Source organism: Rissa tridactyla, chromosome 1 (genome assembly GCF_028500815.1).
Source record: "Rissa tridactyla isolate bRisTri1 chromosome 1, bRisTri1.patW.cur.20221130, whole genome shotgun sequence".
NCBI lineage: Eukaryota > Metazoa > Chordata > Aves > Charadriiformes > Laridae > Rissa > Rissa tridactyla.
In genome coordinates, this window is record NC_071466.1 from 152,713,658 (window position 1) to 152,732,326 (window position 18,669).

Here is an 18,669-nt window from a genome sequence, read left to right on the forward strand (position 1 = left end):
TCCCTTTTCACAGTCTATTTTCCACGGGGGCTCTGGGGCAGGCCGGGTTCCTTTGCTAGGCTGCGTGTGCAACCATGGGTGAACTCCCCATGGTCAGCCCCGCACCTCCCCTATCAAAATCTCAGCCACTGGGTTTCTGCACGCCTCCCTCCCTGCCTCTGGAGAATGCCGGGGATGCTGAAGGCATAGGGCTGGGGAGCGGGATGTCAGGGCTGAACTGGCTGTCACAGTTTTCCTGGGTAGCCTCAAAGTCTCAGAGCTCCAAATTCCCCAGCTGCCACAGCACTTCGTGGTGCTCATAAGCGAGCTGAGGGTAGGAAAGAGTTTAGAAACCCAGGGAAAGACATCCACAGTGTGATGGGGGATGGAGCCATCCAGCTGCCCTCTCACTTGGATATGGTACTGGCAGGTAGAAATTACTTCTAGAAATGAGAGAATGGAGTTCAATACAGAAGATGTTTTTTTTTTTTCCTGTTGGCTTTTTGTGTGAATCATATTAGAAGCTCCAGCAACAGATTTTTTTTTTTTTTTATTCATGTAATTCTAATCTTCAACAGAAGTATACTTTCATTTTCCAGTAATATCTGTAAGAGGTTTGGCCCACTGGGAAGATATTTTAACCCTAACAGAAAACAGTAATCGTCCATAGCTATCTCCAAAATATGGCTGACGTAGGAAATCTGCTCAGCTGCATGTAGGCAAAGTGGGAGTCTAATGAAAGGCTTGTGACTTGTTTTGTTTCAAAACAGTCTGGTGTCCAGTGAATTGGGCATGTGGTTTATTGATCTGGTTATATATGAGCCAGGAAACCTCCCAAGCCTGTGTTCTCGCACGACCCGATTGCTGTAAAGCTTTGGATGAGCTAGGCAGGCCAGATAAGCAAGAAAACCAAAGGTTTTGCTGGACATTCTTAAAAGAATCAGTCTTATTTCTGATAAGACTTTAAGACAAAATATTGGAACCTGTGATGCCTGGCTTGAAATATGAATCAAGTATATTCTGTATTGTTCATTGTGAAGGTTGATGGACTAAATCTGAAATTAATATATTTGAAACTTCCAGGCACGACATTTTTCACAGAACTTTTTGAGACCCCATGGTTAGAGGGAATTTTGGTGAAATTTGGAATATGGTGATTTTGGCATGTGGTGATTGCTCATGATTTGGAATATGGTGAAAGGGATTTCCATTGCATTCAAGATCAGCCCAGTACTCTTCTTGCAGTCTGTGGAATTTACCCCTATTCCTACCTTGTCCAGCGGGTGAGATGCTGATGTCCATTTAGAGAGGAGATGTGTGGTTGTTGGAAATTTCCCACCTTCAGAATCCAAAACCTGCAAGTTAGCCTGAGAATTCAACCCATTATTTTCAGGAAAATGGGGATGAGGTTAAAGACCCAGGTTTTTTCATGGGTTATATTTTGGTGGGTTTTTTTTTTTTTAGTTTCAAATGAGAAGTTCACATAAAAATAAAGAAGTCCCTGAGATTCTGCCCCAGATCGTTAGTGCTTGGAAAGGATGACTGACCTTTCTGACCATCCGTCCGTGAAAACCAGGCTTTGCTTTTCCCATGCTGCGGTGCTTGCGTCAGTGGTGCCTGGGGAAGAGTCTCAGGTCCCTCATCAGTCCCCTGTTGACGCTGCTATCCTCCTCCATGGATGGAGATGCCCACATAGGGCAGGGGAGAGACTTCAGCTCTCAAGGATGGACCTGTGGAGCAGGATGCATCTGCTCCCGTGGGGAGCATCCTGAACCCTGGGGCTCCCAGTGTGTTTGAACAGATGCCTTGAGAGGTCCTTCCTTTTTTCTACTAGTGGTATACATGACAATTTTCTGTGGCTACTGAAGAATCATGTTGTGTGAGTCGAGTTGCACTTTTCAGTGACAGGAAAGGTGGATGTGTTGGGAGAAGACAGGCCATGGTGTATAAATGGAGAGAACAGAGTAAGATTAGCATTTTAACACGTGGGATACTAAATCCTGTGAAGCAGAGATCCCCAAATAATCTGCTAAGTGTGTCCTACAGGCCAGTGCAAATGAGCATATCCCTCAGAGCCGGGTGTTTGGCTGAGCCCTTGTCTGCTAATGTGGTTAGCAGCCTGCAGGAGGGGGATCTGCATGGTGCAGATAAGGGAAGCGCGTGTTGGGGAGCGGATTCGGGAAGTCGTTACTTCTGAGAAGTTGCCAGTGACTTGGTTACCCACATCTCCATCTGACCTGTCCAGAGTCACATCTCTTTGGGCAGCAACATACGCTTCTCTGTCCCTGCAGACAGACCTTGTCCTTTGCGTCCTCGTGCCGAGGTGATTGCTGTCACAACGCACGTCCCACAGCAACAGGCTCAGCTGTCCTGGGGTAGCAGAGAGGGGAAAGCAGAAGCCACTAGGCATGTACCCATGTGTCCTCTGCCTGCCTTTTTTTCTGTGGTCCTCCCTGGTCTCTGATCAACAGCGAGCATTGCTGTTAGACTCAGAGAGGCTGATAGATCACAGATATCTCCCCAGCATCACCAATCCTCCCTCCTGACCACTTTTATTGCCAACACTGGGCTCCTAAGCTCTTCGCCCTTGCCTCATCTTCTCCCCCACCGGCGATGCTGTGAGATAGGGGATGTCTCACCCAGCCTGTCCTTCTAAAGGTGGACGCTCCTGAGAGCCTCTTCTTCTCCAGAAGCCCAGCGCAGGAGCGGTGCTGCAGCTGCCGGAGCCCATCGCGGTTCTGTGGGGCCTCGTTAGTGCTTGTTACTTGAGTTATGTTCACTTGTGATTAGTTACGGTGAAATTGTTGTAGGAAGTCACAGGCTTACTTAAGCAGAAATTAGCCATAAACATAAAAAATAAATTATACGAATGCCTAGGGGAACCTCCTCTGCAAACACAGCATTCAGTCGGCGAGGCAAGTTCCCAACCACAGGAGCAGCAGCGCTGTGCCCGCGGGGGAATCGGTGTTTCTCCTGTTTTGTTAGTGAAGGTGCCAAAAGGTGGCATTATTCTGGACAAGCGAGGACAGTGGTGGCTTCTCCTGCAGGTGGCCCAGCCAGGGGGGCAGCCAGGGCTGCGGGCTTCTCTGTCTCCAACATCAAACCCCAGCGTCTGCCTCCCCTGGCCCCTAACATTCGGAAAGGAGAAGAACATTTTGGATTTGCACCAGGAGGGTGTCACGCTGACAGACTTCTCCCAGCAGCTGGGCTGGGGGGAAATGGACTTGTTTTGGCTTGAAGCTCTGTGTCTCGCTGGCTGTTGGGGCATGGAAGCGTCATGGGGCCCAGGGTTTGCTGATGCTGGGCAGCGTGGCCCCGGCGTGGGCTGATGTTGGCAGCCTGGTGCTTAGGGCTGGGTCTTTGGCCGGCATGTTAGAGCTGGCCGAAAGGGAGGAAATGGTGGGGAGGAATAATGGGAAAAACCAAAACATGCTCTGAGGAAAGAAACGGGAAGGGAAAAATGGAGGCAAGGGTGCACGGTCAGCTGGCAGATGGTGAGCGGGGTGAGGAGGAGGAGGAGACCTTTTTGGAGGTGCAGGATGTCTCTGAGGTTGGGGTCAGCCATCTGTCAGGGCAAAGGCTGGTGTGGCAGGGTGAGTCTTGGTCTCCAGCTGCCCTGGGCATGGCAGGCTGAGGGAATCAGGTCATCGTGAGAAGGGTTTTCCCTCTCTGCTGACAGGAGGGGATGGAAACCCATGTGGCAGGCCCTGGGCTGGCGGCTGCATTGGGAGCAGGTCCCTCTGTATGGTGGGACAGCAGCACTTTCCCATTCCTCCTGTGCACCCTGAGTGTACTTGGGGCAGCCCTCTCCTACAAGGGCCAATTGCTCCTGCTGACCTGAGGTGGCTCCCAGAAAGCTCAGTGATATGGGGAAGCCCATCCCCATCACTTAGATCCTCAAGCCAGTGGGTTCAAAATGTCTGAAAACGACAAAGGCAGTCAAACCTCAGTCACTGGGCAGGCAGAAGACCAGCCATGTGGCAAGTCCATTGATGCCAAGGCAGGGGAGTATCTTAGAGCTCGAGGCCATGTGCAGGACCTACCTGTGAGAAGGCTGCTGGCCCTTTGACATGACAATGGGGCTTTCTCTTGTCTTGGTTTCCCTGCCTGCAAAATTGGATGCTGCAATCCCTTCCTTTGCAAAGCGCCTCGAGGTGCACTGTGGGGAGGGCTATGGAGAGCTGGGTGCTGCCGGTGTCAGAGCCACACATGGCAGGGGGGGTGTCCCTGCTCTGAGAAGGGTTCATGCTGCCTGGGGAGGGGGTGCTTTGAATGTTTCCAGGATTTCTTGCAAGAAGTGCTTCTCTTTTGGGGACAGAGTATTTAAGAGCATCCTCACCCACGCTGTTCCCATCCCTGCCGCCTGCAGGGCTGCTTCTTCCCCCTCAGCTCCCTACGTATCCCTGTGTCAAGATGCTCTTCCTGGAGTTGTCATTGATCTCCCTCCCAGAAGCTCCCCAGGCTCATTCCCGCAAGTGTCTGACCTCTGTGCCAGCCTTGGTTGTGTCTCCTCTCGTTACACTTGCTCGTGAATCTGTGCCTTGCTGAAAATCCCTCTGCGAGCCCCCATGGGAAGCTGCCTCTGCCCGTGGCAATGGAGGAGGAACCCGTGCTGTGGGGAGACCCACAGACAGATTGCCATATCCTTTAGCAGCCCTGTCCCACCCGTGCAGCTGCACAGCCCAGGGTGCCTGCTCAGGGGCTGTCTCTGCCAGCAAAGGTGGCAATTAATGATCAGGAAGTACATGGCCCCTTCCCTTGCTCTCTCCCAGGATGGGGCTGAGTACAGTTCGTACACCCACAGCTGAGCTGGTCAGAAGGCGATTTCTGGTTTTCAGTCTGGGCCATCACACTACTGCAATCCCTAACGTGGAGGCTGCCGCAGTGGGATAAACGTGCCCCATGCCTGTACCTGGGTTTAAAACCAGAGTGAATTATTGCCTGGTGGGAAACTCTGAAGCCTGAGTGTAACTTCTGGTACCTTCTGGGCTGGAAAGCAGAAATAGCAGCTTTTTTTCCCGCTGGAGAATGATTTTCACACATTGCTGGATAAAGTTTTCATTTAGGTTGACTTTCTTCTTGTTTTACCTTAATGTCACAGGTCATTTCCCATCTACAGTTCTGCAAAAAACCGTGATGTTCCTGTGAAACACTTCAGTGTGGATAAATCAAGTTTTTAGGTCAGCTCTGCTTACCTAGGCTTATCTCAATCCCCTTTTCATATCTGGATAACCTCTATTGCACCTTTTCCCCAGCTGTGCTGGGTCACACCAGTCCTCTGTGGCAGGACAGGCAGCGGCACCGTCCTTCATCCATAGGGACGGAGGCAGTGCGGTGCCTGTGTTGCGCAGCCAGCACATGACGTTCACCTTGCAATCTTTCGGGACTTCAGAGAAAGCCACTAAAAGGCAAAAGTTGGAGCCTGGTGCCTCTGATGTTGATGCCAGGCCAGGCAAGGGAAGAATCAGCCTGTATTTCTTTGGGTATTGGACCAACCCGCTCAACCAGCCCAAGTGGCAGGTAAAAGCCAGGGCTTTGAAAAATGGCACACCTGGAAAGTTTAATCCTGGAGACAGAGTATGTTGTCTTTGGCTGCCTGTGAAGAGGCGCTGCCTGCGCTGGCTGCCACCCCAGCCCTCTGCCCTCTTGTCCGCATTGCCCGACTGGGAGCTCTGGGATGGGGCTGGGTTGGCTCAGAGATCCCCAGCCCTGGGAGTGCCCCCCAATGCTCACCCAGAGCTCCTCTGCCCCGTCTTTGCACTGCCCAGCAGCGTGGGCTCAGACTGGCTGCCCCCAGTGTCAGCTGATGTAGTAAATAAACACCCACAAAGTAGAAGGAGATGTTTCCTTCTACTGCCTCCAGCGCTGGCTTCAGTGGTTTATCCTGAGGATCCCGCCAGGCACAAGGGTGACTCCCTTCACGCACAGCTCTAGCGTTTCTTGTCCTCAAGGCAATCTGGCATGCTCTATTGTCATCTGATTCACTGACTTCTGGCACCCATGGAGGACTTTTTTGAGACCACATTACAAACGACCTCTATAGAGCCTGCAGGCACATAAACGTATCGCTTCCCCACTCTGTGGATGTGAGGGCTTTTGTCAGCTCCCAGGTTTCCTACTGAGGGGGCCAAGGAATGTTCATCTGATGAGCTCTGACACAGGCGAGCAGATTGGAGCATGTGCTGGATGTGTCCTAGCTTCCATCCCACTTTGCTGCTGTGGGTACATGAAAAGGTCAATAAGAATTTGGCAGGCACATTCACAGACAAAGCAAAAGACAAAAGAGCAATAGCATTAAACATAACATTAAAAAAAAATGAGCTGAACTATCTCGAGAAAAATGGTATAACTGGAATGCCTGCTGCTGGTGTTGGTCATGAGAAGCCCTGGAAAAGTGCGTCAGGGCTGAGGTGGATGCAAAGAAAGCTGCCAAGGCAAAGGCACAGAGGGAGTGCTCACTTCTAGTGAGCACACAGACACTGTAAAAATAGACTCTGGCAGTATCTCTCCCTGCTGCCAGAGCTCTCTCCTGTGAGCTGTGTTTGCACTCACAGAGTATGGCATAGGCACAGAGGGGTCTCTGTGAGTGCGGGACAAACGTTCCACCCCCTTTCTGCCTGTTGCTCCATTTGCCTGATGGTGTTGGTGAGCCTTGAGCTTGGCCACTGAAGGAGGTTTAGTGCTTTAGCGGTCCCTGGAGATGGACGTGATTTGTTCTGCACATTTGGGGTACATTTTTAAGGGATGCCACTATCCCATTAAAGTACTGGAGCCCCAGAGCAGTGGGGGCATGCAGCAGCCAGCCTGGGTCATGTCACAGGGTCTGCAAGGGGCGAGCTCTCTCCTGCCGAGGTCAAGAGGACCTGGAGTTGCTCCACTGACTGCTGTGGTTGATCTTTGCAAACTTTGGGCCTTTACCCTGCCTGACCATAGCCCCTTTCTTTTTTTGTTTTCCTGTCAGGGCCCCAGTTCAAGGTCTGGAGAGGTTTATGTTGTAAGGGAGCTGGGGAGAAAGTTCTCCCGCCCCAACGCACCTCCCTTCCTGCCATCCCACCACCCACACATGAGCTGGGTGATAATTTGGTGGGGAAAGCTGGTGGAGGGGGAGGGACAGGAGGAGGAGAGAGGGGAGTCTTTGCCTTAACTCCTGCTGTATTTCTTTGGCACTCAGTGGATCACCTGTCTGGACTCCGGTGGGACGGGACGGGACAGGCTTGCCTGTGGGAGACCTGCGGTGGGTTCAGGTGAGTTGGGCGTTTGCTCATTGAGCAGATCTGGCTGGATGTGCGTGTCACGCTGGGATTGTTGGAGTCTACGGTCCTCCCACAGCCAGCTGCTGTGCGCCGGCTGCCTACCGTGCTCTGGGGGGTGGGCCAGCAAATTTGCAAGGGGAAAAACTTCCCAACGTTAAGCAAAGGAAGAGAGAGCTGGAGGATGGGGAGCGAATAATCAGTTTGGATCAAGCCAGGGAAGAGGTTTTTCTTTCAGTGGTTCCTATAGGAGAGGACAGGCAGCGATGCTGCTGGGGGCTGCCGGGAAGCTGCGGAGCAAAGGGGTGCCTGAAGGATGTTTAATTGGTACTGAAGGCTGCGGCAGCAGAGAGAGAGAAATAAAAGGACTCAGACAGCAGAAAGATCAAGAGAGATGAGAGGGGGCCAGACAGGGGTGGGGATGGAGAGCAGTGATGACTAGGTGATAATAGGTACAGGAGGAAAGGTGCTAGGAGTGAGGTGGGCTGTAGGCTTTTCACCTCCTGCAAACACGAGACAGTGACTCCCTCTCGTCCTGTGCTGCCCTGCAGAGGTGCTGGCCCCGGCGCATTGACTTGAGGGCTGCAGCTCTAAGAGATGTGCCTGGGACTGCGCTCCTTGTTCTTCTTGTCTCAGAGGCTTCATCAGATTTGCTCCCATGTAGGGGTGAGGCAGGGAGACAGCACAGTTTGTGCATGTGCCAAAACCTGGGGATCTGTGGGCATATTTGTGAGCAAACTCAGGCAGAACACGTGAGGGTTTCATAACACCTGATATGTGTATCCTTAAATCAACAGCGCTTTTAAAGTAATCTCTGCTAATCAGGGCTTTCATCCAATGCCATTGGAAATGCCATTGCCCCAGTTTTTCTTCTTTGACAGCCGCTGATATGAGAGGCTGAACCTTGGACCTGACCTTTGCAGCTCTGCAACATCTCACCTTTGCTGGATTCATGGGTGCAGATGTGGTCCTTGCAGAGGGCAGGGTAACGAGCCCCATGCCGTATTTCTACCTGCCCGTGCTCCCGGGCAGGGATATAGGAAGGTTTTGGTGCCCCAGGCTGGAGAGCAGATACCTCTCCTCTTGGAGGGTGCAGGTAGGATGCTGTCCCTGTTATGCCAGGTCCCCAGGACTGTGTGTGCATTGCGGCAGGTACAGCTAGGAAGGGGTTACAGCACTTTCAGAGTCATAGTCCACACGTGTCTCTGCCTGTCCGGATTTCCCATGCAGTGTCTTGTCCTGTGCACCAGCCGGAGATGGCTGAGCCTCCTTGGGTCAGCCAGGCAGATGCTGAGCCCGCGCCTGAGCGGGACGTGGGGTGCTGGGGTCCCTGCGCAGGGCTGGAGAGGGAGCTCGGTGCTGTGGAGAGGATTCCAGCAGGGAGCCCGTGCGGCATGGCCCTGCTGCTCCGTGATGGCTGCGCACGCATCTATGCCCAGGCACTCTGCTCTGACAAGTAATCTGACGGCTCCCCTCCTCCTCTGTGCTGGGAGACGTAAGGTAACATTTCATGCCATAGCCTCACCTGCCTTTCGGAAGAGTTTTGCTTGATGAGTACTCTTCCCTCATGCTCCCCATCACTCGTCACTTCGACAGCGGGTGTCCCCAGGCTGTGCTTTTGGGAGGCTGAGCAGGGTGTTGCCTGGGGGTGTTTAGCTAGAAGTGCCTAGAGCAGTGTGATGCCAAATCTCCTGTGCCATTGTCCCACCTCTGAATTGGAGACTTTTGGAGATATTGGCTCCCAGCGGCGCTGGCTCCTCTGCTCCACCGCCCCAAAGCGGCAACCCCAGGAAGGTGACTGCAAGGTTCAGATTTTAGGCATTGCAGGGATTAGGATGCATGGGGCCCTGCATGCACCTGCAAAAGCTAGTTTCTTTGCTGCCCACCCTTCCCTACTCCTCAGCCTCCAGCCTCAGGATGGGCTGGATCAGCAGCAGGCAGCTGAGCCATGGTGCTGGGGGCTGGCAGCGTCCCTTCCTTCACCTGACCTGCCCAGGACTACCCAGTAGCGTGCCTCGCTCTGTGAATTTGCTGCCCTGGTGGGGTGACAGCCACCATGTCCCCTCCTATGGACTCTGTCCTGTCCCTGGGGGGTACCTCTGGGCTGCACCGGAGGTCGCTGCCCTGCTGTGACCCTGCTGCGCCTGTTTGCAGAGCGGGCACTGGAGCAGCGTGGTTGTCGTCCCCCCCGTGCCATTCACCTGCTCGGCTCCTCCAGCCAGCGATGGGAGCTGTGCTGTCCCCATGCTTTGGCTGTGCACAGGGAACTCTGAACAAGCTTGATGCAGCTGCAGGACTTCGCACAGACACCTCTGGCCACCAGATGGGTGGCTGTCGGGGCTCCAGCGGGGCTGGGACCAGACTGGCTCTGTGTCTGCAGCACTCCTGTCACTGTGATGCTCTGTAAGAAAGATGGGTCCTGCTGTGGTTGTGTGCTACGGGGCCTTTGCTATGTGGCAGCAGATACAGTCAGGCTATGGGACAAGTGAAGGTCTGGAGCATATCTCGTTTGCTGCAAAGGCAGTGTCAGATTTCTGATCATATTTACACCCCGTTTACAGACTTCATAAGTCAGTCTTGATTTTTTTCTAGGCTGAAATAAGAAACCACCTCTGTGTCTCTGTAGCCCAGAGCGGGGATTGTGAGCCGCAGACCCTGAGCTGCAGACCCTGATAGAGACTGAACTGGCACTGAGAACAACAGCCTATACTGCTTTTAACAAGGGATTTGTCACTGGCCCTCAGGAACGTCCGGCCACCGTTAGGTATATGGGAGGCTCTCCTGTCCCGGCAGCAGAGGACAGAGCAGGAACCATTTGGTCCCCTCCTGACCTGGGGGTGTGTGCTCTGAAGGATAATGCTCAGTAATCTTTGCAGCTTGTAACACAGATGTACATGTCATTAGTAAACTCACAGTTGCTTCTTATCTCACTCTTGCTGGTGTCAATAAGCAGCGAACTCACTGACTGTGGAAGCGTTGCTCTTATTTCACGTTGGAGAAAATGTAAGCAGGATCTGATCCTTGTCACAATCTCTTGTGCCCCATGAACCTTGCTGAACAGATGCTTTGAGAATGCCCTGCAGCCCACACAACCTGGAAATTAATTAGAAGGTGTAAAAAAGCCAACTAGCTTTCAACAGCTTGAAATGAGAGGCATTTTAATTTCTACTGTGGTCCCAGAGTTGATAATTTTTCTCTTGCTACATCTTTCCTTGCTTTTCTCCTTTTTGCAGCTGGAGTGAGCCATTCCCCAGCAGCATTCGGGTTGGGAAGCAGCCGTGGTTGAAGCAGCCATCCCTGCTCACGTAGCTGCTCTTAGATTGGCTGGAAAGCACTTACTTCTACGGCTAATATTTTCTTGTCCATCTTGCAGATACGACCTATTCCAGTAGCAGCCCCCACGCACTAATCTAACTGGGTTTGTTCTTTAGGCTGCACCTTGGCGCTGCTGTTCCTCACTGAGCCTTGATTTTCTTTCTCTGCTCCCACAACCGCCCCCGCCTCCTGCCATCGAAATGCAACGCAGGATTTCGGCTGCCGACTAACTGCTGGCTCATCTTGTGCAACCGGAGGATTTTCTGGGTCCTCCTGCTCCTCCTTTTGTAACACAGCCCAGCCTGCTTGCTTTCTGATTCCTCCCTCCCCATGTTAAATTGCAGTTTACGTGCTCGGTTGCTGCTTGTTTCAGAATGAAACCAAGAAATGTAAATGCAGCGCAGCTGTCTGCAGCATCACCTGCAATTCTGCCTTCTGCAGCTCAGGCAGCACCTACGAGTGTCCAAAGGTGCATTAAAACTGTTCTTCCTTTTATAAGCATTATCGTCTGCTTTTTGATGATATCTCTGTTCGCTTTTGAGATAGCCCTCCTCTCATTTGCCTTAAGATAAAACAGCAGAAGAGGTCAAATGGAGGATGTTAACTTCCCAGCAGTAGGAGCTCCTGTGTGATAGCAGTAGGAGCTCCTGTGTGATGGCAGTCGGGAACAGGCAGCAGGTCTGTGGGAAGAAAAGCTTTAGAAGAATCTCTAAGGGCTTCTTCCTCTGCTGCCAAAACCCCAGGTGGCTTCTTTCTCTTCTCCCCCCTCCCCCGCTTCTTTCTCTTCTTTCTTCCTCTTCTTCCTTGTCTCACCTGAGCAGCCCTGAATAAGCCCTTTTTGTCCTAGGAGAGGTTGAGGGTACCACTGCGTTTTGCTTTCAAAGGCCATCGTCATTCCCTTTTTCCTGCCTTACCCCTTTAGTGCCAGCTTGTTCCCAAATAAAGCCAACAAATGCTATTCTCCTGCACATCTGGTGACTGTCCATAGCACTTCAGAGGTGTCTTTGGCTTTCCTTGCCTTTTGTGGCCATACTTGAAGGATCGCACAGTGGTAGGTGTGGAACAAACACAGCCCAAAATTCATGACCAAGGGGAGATTGGGCTACCTCATTCAAATATTGAAGAAGGGAACTTTTTGGTGTGGTCTGTGTTTATGGCTGCCTGCTCTCTTTTCAGTGCCTGGGGGAATCCACGTGTATTCTTATTTTCTCAGCAATAAATCTCATGGGGGAAAATGTGACTGCCTCCATGCACCAAGCCCAGTACCACGCCAGAGATTTCATACAGAGCTGCCTGTTGCACTGGGCACAGGGGAAGCCCGCTCTTTCCTGAGGGAAGACAACAGGCTGGGGGTCCTGTCTGTAAAGGGTACTTCAGCCCTGGAAAAAGGCACCTCCTCAAAGATTTGAGGGCTGAAAATACAGCAGGGCACCTCCAGAAGAGACTGGTGAGGTCTGAGGGAGCCGAGGAGGTGGTGGTGGTGGTGGCTGAGTGGGTTCAGAAGAAGGGAGTAGATTGTGGACTGTGTCAGGTGGCATCTTAACAAGGGGAAAAACTTTTTGGCAGAGTTAAAAAAGAGGCTGAGAACGAAGGAGTCAGAGGATTATTTTCTCCAAACTGTGGTGAAAGAACAGCAGAAAAAGTGAAGGCACGCAGCAAGGGGCAGTGTCTTTTCTCCAAACTCGTGTATTGAGGAGAGAGGTGTCTGAAGGGAGAAGAGAATGTCTGCCCATCGGGGAGGATGTAACACAGTGGGTGGCTATGGCTGCTGTGGGAGACTCAAATTGTTCCTAGCTGGAAACTAGAAGTTAAATTTGAGTCCCCATCTGGCCTCAGAACAAATAGGGCAGGGGCACAGTAGGATAAGATGTTCAGGAAAAGAGCCAGGAGGTGTGTGAATAGGCTTTCTCCTAGAAACAGCAGGCAAAGCAGAGGAGGGAAGTAGTAGGGGTGTGTAGCACTGTGCATCACTTTGCCTGGGAAGGGAGAAGCTGAAGTTCATGGCATGAAGAGCCAAGACTTTGGGCACCAGTTTAATGTACCACCTGTTCCCAGTTGAAAAAGTTTGATTGCAGAAGTGGGGTGCTTTCCCCCTTTTTAAAGTAGGAAAACGAAGTCACAATCACTTCATCTTCCCTGCTGGTTTGTATTTGTCCCATTCCTGTTCCCCATTGCAGCATCCCAGCTTCTGTCCTTCCTGTTGGCCTGTTCTGGAGTCAGAGGACAGGTCTGGGTATCCCTGGGCTGGAGGCTGGTGACAGGGTTGAGGCTGCGGGCTGGCATTCGGGGCGTTCCCTTGCTGGGGTTAGGTGGGAGGAGGTGACTCCCTCATTGCGATCTTCTCCTGCCACCGTGTGAACCTGGTCTAACACAAAACCAGTTAAAACATAAATATTAGTAGAAATCGTCTGGCTCTTGGATCCACCTTGCATTAAAAGAACAAAAGCAAAGAATTAGCTAAGACCTCTCCTGTCAGCTTCTCATGACATCCTCAATAAGCCCAGACTTAAGCGTCATTGTACTTGATAATGTGCCCTGGACTGCAGCAAATTGGAATGTGCCAAGGACTGTGGCAGATCAAACACGTTTCATTAAGTATGTGTTATTTTTTCGCTCACATTTGACAGCGCGTGGAGCTCTGCTCCTCTCAAAGATGAGGAGGCTGTGCTGCAGCATCTGAATGAACAGATTAGCCAGCTGGCAGGCCTTGCTGCAGGCAGGCAGTGGGGAAAGGAGCCTTGCCTGGGTTTCAGAAGCTGAGAAAAGACTGGCGGGAAGACCTCATGTTTCCGCCTCCCCATCCAACCCAGCAGGCGAGCTAAGTGACGGGGGCAAAGCTGGGACTGGGAAGACCTCTGTGCTGGTGAGCTGCTGGTGAGCTGCAGAGCTGCTAACTCTGCGTCAGCCAGCATTTAGGGTGTGTGCCTTGATTTCTGGGTTGCACCACCTTCTTTAAATGTGGGGCTTGAGGTTTGTATAAGCCTGTTAGAGGAGTGATTCAGCAGCACACTCAAGGGTAGATCCACATGTGCTGTAGTATATGGTCGGTTTGGGACAGCACAAGCCATACCAGTAAATAGGCGCTTTCCGGCATATGGACTGTAAAGGGCAAGGGCTGGGGAAAAGAGGGAGGTTGATTTCTTAGTGCCCCGGTGCATCTGCTTTTGGCAGTGAAACTGGTTGTGCCCACATCGATTCTGCCCATCTGTAAGCCCTGCTTGGAAATAACTCTAAAACCTTCTCAAATTTAATAGGGGACCAGAATCTTTCTGCAATGTTTTTAAAGAGGCAGCTATATAGCCCAGCAGATGGTCTTTGCTGACCCTTGACTGCCCTCCTCCATGGTTTATGCTCCCCTGTTCTTGCTGCAGCCCCTCTTACTAAAGGCAGCGTTAATGCCTTGCATAGGATTCAGCCCTCTGCATTCAGAGTCAGTGGAAATCTGCTGCTGATTTCAAAGGGAATAGGATGATCCCTCCAGCACGAAGGCAGATGGGGGAACAAAGACTGTTTTTGCCCTCGGCATTTAGAGAGCAATTGGTGTATTATACTGTGAGATCTGGTTTCCTTTCTTTACTTGAATGACAGAGGGAGGAAACATGCCTTGTGCCAAAAACTGCTTGCTTTGCTGTGAGCATTCAATAAAAGTTTTCCTTTCATATGCAAGCATCTGTCTTTGCCCCAGGGCCTGATATATCCAGAGGGTTACCATTTAGGAAATAATTTTGTTTGCACTGGGCAACTTACAGAAACAAATGAGACACGGTGGTAATGATGCTGTCTTGTGTGGAGCAAGCACAAGAATGGCCAACCAGCTCCTGCTCCTGCTTCCCCCTTGCCTCACTGAAAGCTACGCCAAAACAACTGCCATGGTGTTTCTAGGCTACTGGGCCAGTTTGATGTTAGGACCACACTTGCGCTTATTCCCAGTAAGCTCACACGCCCTGGTAGTCCCTTGTCCCCATGAGATGGCTCATGCCCTGATGCTAGCCCAGAGGGAAATGACTGGAGAGAGACTAGGCACAAGGAGGGAGGGAATAGTTTGCCATCCCAGTCCTGATGCGCCATCCTGGTGCAAAAGGTTGATGGATAGATTTGGTGGTCCTATAAAGTAGAGGGCATCAAGCGTGGTGAGGTCTTGCTCATTGTGCTGACTGGGGGGGGGGTCCCTGGACTGAGCTACCTCCAGAGCCGTGCTTGGACTTTGCCTGGGAGAGAGCAAGCTGATGTGGTCTAGAGCAGATCTGGGGGCAGAAGGAGAGTTAAGTAGTGTGGGCGATGCAGATTCCTGTCCCTGCTGCTCCCTGGAGATAGGGATGTCCCCTTAGGAGGCGGAGGTAGTGATAGATAGGGTACAAAAAAAGCCCTATCAAATCACCAACAAAACAAATCTGTAAGTTAATGTGAAGGGACAAAAACCTGATTTCTTAGCACTCGCAGCTGGTGGGAATGGCAGCCTATAGCAGAGATGCTGCTGCTTTGCAAAAGCTTGTTTCCAGTGTAGTTTCCTAAGCCCAACATGGAAATCTGTGTCCTTGCTGGTGCCAATCACTCCTTCAAAGGCCAGCTTCTGCTCAGTAATGCCACCAGCAAGATGTAGCTACAGTTAGGGTTTCCCTGGCACAGTTCATCAGCTACCCTGCTCGTGTTAGGTCTGTGCTTTCTGTCTGGACTCACCTGTGCATCCCTACCTTAGGTAATTCATTAGACCAAGCCTTTGAGGAGAATGTTTATAGCTAAGTCAAAGGGAGCTTTCTTCCTTCACACTTTAGTTTCTTCTCATAATCGAATGCCTGCAAACAATATGAAAATGTTGTCAACAAGGAGAGTCAATCTGGTCTGTGTGAATTTTGGCTAAGTTTAAATTAACTAACCAATTAAAGGACTTCGTGTACGATAGAAAATTGTATCTTGTAACAAACAGCCACTAACTTTGCTTAATTAAGATGATGCTAAACGTAATTCAGGATGTAGTATAGACCAGAGAATGTCTTCCTTGTACCACCCCACGGGTCCAGCTGCACTCAAGGTGCCTCCTCCAACGGTGACTTCACTCTGTGTTTCCGTAGCTGGGCTTTTTCCTACTAACCTTCTCACTGAAATAGTTGAGCTTGCCTAATCTTAGTAATCTTGCCCAGACCTGAAACACCTCACAAGTATGAGGTCCTTTTTTTCATCTCAGGGGCGTTGTTTCCTCGCTCTGTATTCTTTGCAGGGTTGGGCATGGAGGGGGAGGTTTGTTATTTGTGCCTGGTTTGCTACTGAAGGGAGTCTCGGTCAAATAAACGCATATGTGTTTTGCTGAGGTGGGAGGCTGTATGGTAGTGTAACGTGGTGTCCAGGGGGTCAAAAACAGCACTCCTGACAATGCCTTGAAATAAGATGGTAGGTTGCCCATTCTTGTTCAGATTTAGTCCGCGACATTTCTATCCGGCTCTCTGAAACCGCTCTGGAAGGAGACATTTGCTGTATAAAGCACATGGGGAAGGGAAACTCCTGACCCTGTACGCTGCTTCAGCTCCAGCTCCTTTTCTCTTCCTCTGAACTGCCATTTCCAAAGTCCCAGCCAAGCTTCCAGCAGGGGTGGAGATGCAGAGCATTTAGTCAGCGTGCAGAAGGGCAGATGGAGGTACAGTAAGGCTGGTGGTCTGGGAAGAATGAGGAAGGGTGCTGTGGAGGAGAAGGGTGAATTCAGGGGTGAGCCCAGTAAAGGGATGATGCAGGTGGGTCCTTCTCAGCTGACCAGTCACCTTTTCTCTGTCCCTTCAGAATAGACCTTCTGTACCACAGACATAACTTGGGGAAAATGCTTCATCCTGACACTAAATTAGCCATTTTCCAAAGGATGAGCAGAACCTCATGGCGATACTAGGACCACATCCGTTGTGGTGACCGGACCCCTTCCTCCTCTTCCCACCAATATGTTCCACAGCAGCTCCCTATGCTTTCTTTTTCCTCTGCCCCACAGAGCCATGACAAGAGCTGCGGCTAAGGAAGGAGAGCCCAATGGGGCCATCGCAGTTCCTGAAGAGATAAAAAAGGAGGAAATGAAAGAGAGAGGCCAGTGGAGTAGCAAAATGGAGTTTGTGCTGTCTGTGGCCGGGGAGATCATCGGTCTGGGTAATGTGTGGAGGTTCCCATACCTCTGCTACAAGAACGGTGGTGGTAAGTTCATGGCATGCATGAGTTGTCCTAGGTCTGTAGGCACAACAAGAGATACACGCTTGCCTGGGCCCATTTCTCCTATGCCTCATGTGCCCCTACATGCACTCCCTTGCCCTCTCCTCCAGCAAGTTAGCTCCTGACAAAACCAAGAGGAACAGCACTGAGGAGTGAATCCAGTTCCCCAGCGGGTACTGTTTCTCAAAGCAGCTTTCCTGAGTTTGGATGCTGAATAGAACTTTAGTAACTCTTCAAGGCTCTTGGGCACCTCAAGAGACAGGTGGTCCTCCAAAACCATCAGAAAAGTGAGAGTGGTCAAAAAAGCCAGCAACAACCTCCTCCTACGTAATTCCCTTTTCCCACCCTCTGTGTCACCCGCAGCTCTCTCAGGTCCTTGTTACAGAGGAGGAAAGGCTTTGATGGTGCTGGTATCACTACCAAGGCCTGGAACTCTCTTCCTTGTGCCTGGGAGCCTGCTTCCTTCTCCAGGGCACTTGATCTCCCACCAGCTCCTCTCACAGAGCTGACTGCCCTGTCGTTATTAGAGAAACACACTATTTTATTGTATCAGCAGAACTCGATCAGTTCCAGAGATGAGGGAGGGTATCAGATACCTGATGCTGAAGCACTTTGGCTTGTCATATAGATAAACATAAGACGGAAGGGCCATCTTTGAGAACATGCACGTGAAAGATTTTTCTCAGAGGACAGTAAGGACATTGCTACTTCTTCCTCAGGAACAGTTCTCCCAGTGTTCACTCCACTGTAAGGAAAATCCATCCCCAGGAAGAATTCGTTCCTTTTGCCCTTTGTTTCTTGCATGACTCCTTTTCCAATAGCACTGCAACAAGATCATTAAATGGTTAAATATTAAACATTTTCATAACAATAAAATGAAACTGGGAAAGAGGAAGGGAATAATTGAGCATCACTAACTTTTTCTTGGTGAATCAAAATCTAACTTTATAAAAGAAAAGGAGGAATAATAAATTACGTGTCAAATACAGCAATAACTTCTCTTTTTCCCTTGTTCTCTAGAGACACCTTGAAATAACAGTTTGGAACTTGCATATTCCCCCCACTTTAAAATTCCTTTCTCTGCAGACCATGCCACAAAAGGCCTTTCTTTCCCAAGGTGCTGTGAGCTGTCACCAAAGGATGAGTGATTCAGCTGTTTGTCATCCCAGGACTACCAAATTCCTGTCCCCTGTGCTGTTGTTGGAGTTTATCCAAATCAAGCAGGAGTCAATACAATGTCTCCTCTGAACAAAATGGGTGTTGTATAAGAGGATGGTTAAAGAAAACGGAAGTTTTTCTTGAACTTGGGATGGCTTTTAGCAGATCCTCCAGTCTCCTTCTCTGAGGTTTTGATGATAGGCACTGGAGGCACCAAAAGCAGGTCAGACTGGCATGGGTTAGTAAACACTGGTGGTGCATCTGATTGAACAGCCCATTCTGCAGTGACAGTTTGAGAAAGAAGTTGTGGTTTTGGCATGGAAAATTCCTTCCTGAGCTCAGATGATATCTTTGCATAGTTTATGCCTATCGTATCCGGTTCAGTAGTCCTTGCAATTTGTATGCTAATTAGTGTAAGTGAAAAGGCTACTTTTGTTCATTTTAGATATCTATTGAATAACTTTTTTTTTTATTATTTTTATTTAAATTAAACTACTCTGGAACATCTAAGCTTGAGATTCAGAAGCCAACAAGGCTAGGCTTGGGAAAGATTAGGCTGGGAGAGTCCTTTCCTCACAGCTCACACACTGTCATTGCAGAAAGTATTCTACTACTGTAGAAGGCACACCTCTCTCTAGTGCTCTAGGGAACCAGACGGCCAACAAACTCGTACGGGACAAGGCACTGTCTTTCCCATGACACTCAACGATATTGTTACCACTGGAGAAGTCCTTGAAATTGCAAAATAGACATTTTCCACTTACAAATTCCCACACATACACTCCAA

The 18,669-nt window shown here is 50.5% G+C and overlaps 1 protein-coding gene across 3 annotated transcripts in view; it reads left to right on the top strand.

The window, feature by feature from the left end:
* Nucleotides 1-7,101: 7,101 nt before the first annotated feature.
* The window catches only part of LOC128914848 (sodium- and chloride-dependent betaine transporter-like), a 65,858-nt gene continuing 54,290 nt past the window's right edge, over nt 7,102-18,669 (top strand). For all 3 annotated transcript variants that reach the window (XR_008468450.1, XM_054214494.1, XM_054214509.1), the window contains exons 1-2: nt 7,102-7,223; nt 16,513-16,709. Coding sequence is in view for 2 of the 3 variants with exons in the window: in XM_054214494.1 (XP_054070469.1) it covers nt 16,517-16,709 (193 nt within the window). In the remaining variant the exon portion in view is untranslated. The remainder of the gene's footprint in view (nt 7,224-16,512; nt 16,710-18,669) is intronic.